Source organism: Pagrus pagrus, assembly GCF_965226575.1.
Source record: "Pagrus pagrus genome assembly, chromosome: 22".
Lineage (NCBI taxonomy): Eukaryota > Metazoa > Chordata > Actinopteri > Spariformes > Sparidae > Pagrus > Pagrus pagrus.
Window position 1 is genome coordinate 1,505,635 of NC_140204.1, and position 8,379 is coordinate 1,514,013.

Genomic DNA, 8,379 nt, shown 5'->3' on the forward strand with positions numbered 1-8,379 from the left:
TCAGTGTGTAAAGACAAGTATTAGAACAAATGAACAGTCTGGTAAGTTCAGAAAATGACATCACTTTACTGTAAAGCAGCTTTTAAAACCAGGAAAAGACGCTCATACAATATCACGATATAATGATCTCACACTTTCATGGTTAACGGACACACTGAGTGGAGCCATCATCAAGTTATTACTAATACTTGTGCTTCTCCTGATACAACAAGTCAACACTTCTGCCGGGACAGGCGACCCTGGACAGAATAAATGGATGGATGGAAGAACAAATAAGCTAATGTTCAACACTGTATCAATAAAAGAGCGTTACAAAATCCCTGTGTATTTATCTGTGAGTCAAGCAAACTTCTCGGCCGAGGTTTTAGTACGTTACACACAACCACAAACAAATCTACCAGCTGCCCACATGATCAGCGAGATGAATCAGTTTGAGCTGCTGACTGTGTTTGTGTCAAAGTGTTTGTCCACATTGTCTGATGATGTTAGTTTGTTCAGTTTGATGGAAAAGTGCTCTTTAATCAACATGAATGATGCTAACAGGAACAACAAGTATCAACTCAGTGATAAGGCAGATTTCAACAGTTTTTTATTACATAACAATAAATTAACAGTTTTTTTTTACTTTTTGCTTTCTAATCCAATTTTATAACTCATTGAAAATAAAGACATTTACAATTACAGTTTGAGCTACAGACAAGGTTAAATATGTTTAATCCTGATGTGGTGGGTTGTTTGAGAGTCTTATCAGGAGTTAAACTTAGTCACAGCAGGCCAGCCCGTGTGACGTCTGATCCACTCGAAGAAATGAGCGACCTGAAAGAGGGAGACATAAAGAGAGTTTTATCATCGATAGGTTTACTGTCATTCACTACAAAATAAGATGGGATTTACTACACCCTAAAATATCAAGTAATCTTAATTCATCCTGGGGGGGCATGAATTTGTGAACCACATTTCATGGTAATCCATCTAATATGTCAACCTCATCATCTTCTGGAGAACACAAATGTCAATGGACCGACCAAACTTGCCATCCCGTGTAAATATCGTAGTAATCTTTGCGTTAGATTACTAGATTTCCACTTTAGTAGATCTGGTTCTCTTCAGTAGATACCAGAAGTCAGAACTATATAATCATATCAGCCTCAGAATAAACAAGTCATTTGCTGGTAAATGTTTTACCTGCGTATAAACTCCAGGAGATCCAGGCTGACCACACCTTCTTCCCCAGCTGACGATGCCCCACAGGTAAGAAACACCGAGTTCATCCTCACAAACCAGAGGACCTCCACTGTCCCCCTGACAGGAGTCCACTTCGCCTGCCAGATCACCTGCACACATAATAAACAAACCTCACACGTACTCTTCTTGTAAACACAATAAACATCAAGACATTAAGATATGAGCGTGCCTACCTGCACACATCATGCCGGGTTTAAAGTTGTCTTTGTAAAATCTCTGACAGTCTTCGATGAGGGAAACATTGACCGACTGAAGGTACTGAGGTAGTCTACCATCTGCAGAGAGGTTGGTCGTCAGTATCAGGATATCAGAACAGTAAATAATGTGTACAGCAAGGTCTCACAACAACAATAAAACCCAAGCAGACGGGAAACTTTTGAAACTGATGACTGAACACACGTCAGCATCAGTTGGACTCGGTTCTTTCTGGAGTAAGATCTCCGTTCACCCTCCAAATATTTTCTATCATCTCCCGGACCACAGGATGCCATTAGTCTTGAGCCATGAATGCAAATATAGCATGCTTAATTTCTAAATTTAGCACGCCACACGATCATGCTAAATGTGCCCACACTACCTGAACGCGTTTAAGAATGTAACATGTGTAAGAAGGTCTCTGTCCTGTCCCAGCATGCATCTGTTCACTGAGCTGTTTGAGTGAGTTACAAGCATGAAAACAACCAAGAGCTAAATATGTCAGTGACGGTGCATCAACAGACATGCTGCCCGACCAGTTTCACCTTCTTGCGTCTTCCAAACATGTAACTCAACCTCCTCTGTCACCCTGAAAAACAACAAGAATCCTGCGTGGCTGTGGTTCTGCCCCGAGGCCACTATGTTGTGTAATGGACCGACTCTGGCAAAGACAGATACGACTGAAGGAGTCCAGCAACACACAACTAGTCCTGAAGTAGACCACAAGTGCCCACATGGCCAGATACATCCTAATAGTAGTTATTAGATATAACTCCAGGTCTATGAGTACAAGAATAGCCCTCTTACAGGCTTTGCTATTGGTTAATCCCATCGAGGCTCTGCTGAAATTATAGTACCTAGTAAGTATTTTGCTTGAAGTCATGCATCCTGAAAGACTTCATGTTCTTCAATGTGCCACAGAATGAGCTCGTTGTATAATCTTGACGATAAATTAACAAACGTTACCTTCTGCTAACTAACACATTCGTTCTACTTACTACTACATTAGTAACTGTACCTGCGGTGCGTCCCCATCCAGAGATGCTGCAGGTGTGGTTGGGATGGAAGAGTCTGGAGGTCCAGGGAACGCAGATCGGGCTGATCGCAGGATTGTCCGGCAAACACTCCTCTGAGTATGGAAATTTCATCAGCTGCACCAGGGCGATGTCATTCTCACCGCTGGTGCTGTCGAACCTTTATTTGAGTGAGTGGGTGATTGAGACATTATAGACGGATGGTTTGTTATTTGATTGGTTGCAGGTTTAGATGATTGCAGAAACCTCTGGTGTGCATACCGAGGGTGGACGTGGACATCCTGAACAGCAGCAATATCTGTTGAGGCCTGAACTTTGTTCTTCCTCCAGAGAGAAAACTTCACTCTCAACTCAGCAAGGTTCAGCCTGCAGGAGAGAGGTGGGCAAGAGACCGACAATCAGTGTGTGAGAGAGAAAACAGACTTCAACAAAAAGACTTTCGCAAATTAAACAGCTCATTAGTAAAATAGAGAAATAATCACCTTTGGCCAGTTTGACCAGAAACTCCGTCTGCCCTGGAAGAGAAGACGAGAGACATGAATCCCACCGAGACAGAGAGGCAAGACACCGTCAATGACTTTTACTGCCGACTGGCAACTGTAGACTCCTCCACTTTGTCTCTCCAGCTTCCGACCAATCAGGGTCTTTGAAACAACAACACAGTTGTCTCGTCAACACTTTGAGTCGACCCTGATTGAGCTCAACAGCGCTCTGGTACATCGATCGCGGTTCTGATGCAGTGGTTCATGAGCTGTAGTTTCCCCAGTAAATACCCCGACCTCTTTGGTCTCCCTCACGGTCTTCTGCTTTCAGGGTCACTCATCCTCCTCAACTGCTTTTGGCTGGCAGACTGTTTCTGGGCTCGTTATGCAGAGCAGATGTCCTTCTGCTGGTCCACTTAGACACACTACAGCTGCGACAGCCGAAGGGGTCGGTGTATCTTCTGAGGAAACTACTGTTGATCTGTGTCATTTTCACTGCTGGGTGTATGTTTTACAGACTCACCGAAAAAGAGAAGCTCAACCCATTAACACCAGACACCCACTGAACGTACAGTTAAGAAATAGCATGCTAGTTGGCTATTCGTCAAATGTGTTTCCCGACCAGCAAATTCATTATTGTGTCTTCTAAACATAGAAGGTGATGCATATAAATGTGAAACCATCAGTCCAAAACCCAAAGAGAAAAACATGAAGTCATCACACTGGAACCATTAACTGATTATAAAGACAAACTGTATCCTCTATAACGGTATTAATAACCATTAATGTGTCCTACCTCATGCAGTGAGCAGCAGTGATTACCCAGCAGCCTCCGATATACGTTCCTCCACAGCGAAACCTTCCGGCCTCTTCTATAGCAACCTGCCACTGGACCTGAGTCTGCACACAGACCGAACTTAACTGTAAACAGTTTTCAGGCCAGATGTGGGTAGATAACATCTGCACCCTGTCTAATTAACAGCATGTGATTTTAGAGGTAATGAAGATAACAAAAGAATATTAGATGGACGGACTGACCGGCGCTGTCCGCAGTCCTCCCACCACTCTCCTGACGCGGCCTCCTCTTCCTCGCACCGCCACATCCTCATCCATCACTTTTGTTGTTTTAGGAACCCCACATTTCAGCTTGGACTCCAGCTGCTCTCTGGTGGCCCTCGTCTCTACACAAAAACACCATTTAAAATACAAAAATAGCTTATAATCGCTACTGTTACACAACTATTTAGGTCTAAATCATGTGGTTTCCTCAAAACCTGCTAACAACTGAGTCACAATAAGTATATTAACATGTTTTATGACTTTGTGATTTTGTTGTAGCTGAAGAGTTTTTGAATGTTAAGTCTTTGTTATCCTATGAAGACATACTTCACTATCACTATTTTATTATTTTGTATTAATCTTTATATGTAAATATTAGCATGTTAGCTCAATAGCTTCCAGGTCATGTGATCAATTGACTCAAAATCATGTTGGGATCACGTAACTACACTGGCTGCATGAGATACGCCTCTTGTTTTTACGTTTTACGCCTCTAAATATTTTTTATTAATTTTTATTAGCAAATATTAGCAAAACTATTTTTCAGCTTTTTCAGGCCTAAACAACTAACAACTGATTTATAATAAGTATATTAACATGTTTTATGACTTATTATTTTGTTGTAGCTGAAGTGTTTTTGAATGTTAAGTCTTTGTTATCCTATGAAGACATATTTCATTATCACGACTCTGTTTTACTATATTGCCGTCCACAATAACACATACGTACATTATACTGTGTTAAACCCCATTTATTGGTTATAGTTTTAAGAAAAAGCTCAAAGCCCATTTTTTTTTGTATCTTGTATCTTTTTTGACATCATCTTATTAGCTAATGTTGTTTTTACCACTCGCAACTTGAGTTTATCACCCACATTATTCTATTGTATGTGTTTCCTTCTGTAAAGCACTGACTGTGGTTTTTACCACTCACCGTACCATCATATTTATAACTCATTTACCAACTTTAGGAGAGATGTACTCTGAAAAAAAAAGAAACAGAACAAATATATTATTGTCGTCGTCGTCACAGAAACAACAGGATATCATCGAAGCCGCAGCAGTCACCATGTTGCCCTGAAACAGGAAGTGTTGGTTACCTGTGTTGGTGAGAACAGGAAGTGACGTCTCCGGCTCTGTCGGGCAGATAAAAATACATTCATGAGAAAAAACCTGACACTGTTGAGATTAAAGTCAGTGTCCCTAATCCTCTTCTGTAGTTTCTGAGGACTTTAAAATCCAAGTTTGTTTTTCCTCTGCTGCTCCACACTGCCCTCTAGTGCAGAGACGTCATCACTGTTTGAACGGAGCCTGGATATTAACAGTGCACACTTTATAAACAGGCCACTTTGTGACAGAAGCCGTCTTTACTTTTGGTTCAACAGAGACAGCTGGTGGACAGATAACGTGTGTGTGTGTGTGTGTGTGTGTGTGTGTGTGTGGTCAGTACGTCTGTGTCTCTTGGATTCGTCCTCTCCATCCAGACAGTCGATCTGTCCGTCGCCGACAGCTTCTTTATGCAAACACACACCTGTGCTGCAGCGGAAAGCTCCGTTCCTGCACTCTGACGAACACATGACAGATTTACACACTTTTAACTTCATGTCGAACATCTGCTGAATTCACAAGAAGGAACAAATAAGTGAGAATCAGTCAGAGACAGAGTTTCACACAGTTTATAGTGTGTCTCCAACTCAACAACTCACTAAACTGACACATTTGTTAAGGGACTCTGGTGACGTTGAAACAGTGTGATCCTCTCTGTGTGTCTGCGTCTTACTCTTGCAGCACATTTCATCACTGCGGTCGCCACAGTCGTCGACACCGTCACACGTCTGGCTGAAAGACACACACTTCCTGTTCACACACCTGAACTCACACCGCTCATCTGACACACACACACACACACACACACACACACACACACACACGTCAGTACTGATGATAGTTGGATCAAACTGAACAAAGTGGACTTCAGTCGCTCACCTGGTGGCTGTATGCAGGTTGCCGTAGCGACCCTGTCGTCGGCGCTCCTCTTGTCGTAGATCACACACTCTGCCAGGGAGTTCTCGTAACCTTGGCAACGGACGCTCACACATTTGCTGGGCAGCAGCTGGTCGTTGTCGACGCTCCTCAGGACATCGTGGGACGTGGCTCCTGCAGACGCTGCACCACTGGACACACAAAACAATTATCACTCCTTTAGAAACAGTCTAGAGGTTCAGACAGTGTCCTCACATGTTCATGTGTGTCCTCTCACAGCGGGTGTCCCTCCGCCCTGCAGGCCACGTTAGCTGCAGCCGTGTCCCACAGCTCCAGACACACCAGTAACTCCTCCACACCTCCCCCAGTGCTCCCAGTGCTCCCAGTGCCGGGCATAAAGAGCCGGACCAGTCCTGTGCCTTCATCTATGGAGCCTCTGAACTTCGGCTGATCGGCTGAAGCGAGAGAAAGACGAAGATGAGACGAGGCGCCGTGAGGACATCGTACATTCAGTGTTTGTCTCTGAGAACGAACCTGTGCAGGCGTCCCCGAAGTGAGACATGATGGGTTTGTTGGTCCGACAGGAGAGAGCCATCGCCTGGAACACAACACATCTGTGAGACAAGAAGACAGGAAGGACAGAGGCTGTGTCCTCATGTACAGAGACTGTGTCCTCATGTACAAAGGGCTGTGTCCTCATGTACAGAGACTGTGTCCTCATGTAAAGAGGCTGTGTCCTCATGTACAGAGACTGTGTCCTCATGTACAGGCTGTGTCCTCATGTAAAGAGGCTGTGTCCTCATGTAAAGAGGCTGTGTCCTCATGTACAGAGACTGTGTCCTCATGTATTTTAGTTTTTAAATAACTTCATTTTCAAAGGCTGTACATTGTTAAAACAGTGTGTGTCGGTGTTTTCTCTTCAGCTGTAACACAAACGTCCACAGTACTGATGTCACCTGGCAATATGAGCGGAGCTGCCTGCTGTTGTGTCCACAGACCGGGCTGACGTCCTCTGAGGGACAGCTGTAGGGGGTTCTACAGGAGCAACGTCCGTCCACACAATACTGCCACGGAGGACAAAACACCAGGTCGCATGACTGACGGGTGAAGCTGGAGGATGAGACAGAGGAGAGAGGACGAGGTGAGAATGTAGATAATATATACACAAAACAGGGAACGAATGAAAACCAACAAGAGAAAAACAACAAGGACGGAAAAATAAACTCAAAGCAACAACAAGTCCAGCCAATCAGAGAGCAGAGAACTCACTTCCTTTCAAGACACTCGGCAGGTCCCAGAAACTCGTCAGCCTGTCGAGAATAAACAACAACAAATCTCACAAAGACGAGCGACAAAAACACGTTTGTTTACAGTAACGTCACGCATTAGCTTACAAATAATTGAGCCGTGTTTTTTATATGTTACAAAACTTTATGAACGTTAGTTTGAAGATGTAATTCAAATGATGTTATTATACTTTGTAAATATATAATAAAACCTGAGCAGTTCATCTAAAAAGATTATTTGATGTCCATTATACAGTAATAGCTGATGTTTATGAACCTTTACGTTTGCTTAATAAATGGTTTGTTGTTGTTGTTAACAATAACAAACCATTTAATACAAATGTAACAATTGTCACTGGTGCAGTCGTTGCTTTACATTAATTTATGAGTTTACTTTTTTTTGTCAGCTGAACTCACAGCTTCTGTTGAACTGAAGAACATTAAAAAAGATACATAACTATTAAGTATTATGGAAAGTATTTAAATGCTAACAGGCTAACAGGCTAACCTACCGTGACAGATTGAGAGATGAGACTAAACAGCAAGAGAAGAGAAACTCCGGCGGACGTCATCCTGACAAACACAAACGCCAGAAGTCGACTTTTTACAAAAATGTTTTAACTGCAGAAGAAAATATCTTAATTCTCCTCTGAGAGACAAATATTACAAACAAACTGTCCTGAAGCACTAATTCTCTTTATAAAGGAGAAATTGGGCAGATGACACGTCTCATATGTCCACCGATGATGTCATCAATCAATCATTAGCTTGTCCTGTGACACGTTGGACATTTTCAGCCCTGAGTTCAGCCTGTGAGGCAGCTCCACGATGATGATCGATGGTCCACAACATTACGAAATACATACATTTGTGTTTAAAGGGTTAAAACGTGCCAGATCACTGCGAAACCAAACAGCCGATTCCAATAACAGAAAATGAAATTCATGAATTTCACACAATTACAAAATATTTGTACAAGTTAATGTTCAACACTGTGTCAACTCACCTGGTGTTCCTCACTGAGGCCACAGCGACTCAGCGGTCTGTCGTCACATTCAGGCTCAGTCGTTCCCAAAGATTTAAATCAACACGGACG

At 42.9% G+C, this 8,379-nt stretch overlaps 1 protein-coding gene across 1 annotated transcript; it reads right to left on the reverse strand.

Moving 5' to 3' along the window:
* Positions 1-647: 647 nt before the first annotated feature.
* Positions 648-7,855, reverse strand: LOC311251799 (complement factor I-like; the record flags this gene model as incomplete). The annotated part of the gene is made up of 17 exons (XM_084344442.1): positions 648-816; positions 1,186-1,334; positions 1,419-1,520; positions 2,459-2,634; positions 2,736-2,840; positions 2,957-2,989; positions 3,753-3,856; positions 3,995-4,137; positions 4,977-4,997; positions 5,115-5,150; positions 5,465-5,578; positions 5,795-5,902; positions 6,001-6,188; positions 6,275-6,595; positions 6,934-7,107; positions 7,267-7,307; positions 7,796-7,855. The coding sequence occupies 17 exons, from the start codon at positions 7,853-7,855 to the stop codon at positions 748-750; spliced, it is 1,944 nt and encodes a 647-aa protein (XP_084200568.1). The 3' UTR covers positions 648-747.
* Positions 7,856-8,379: the final 524 nt, after the last annotated feature.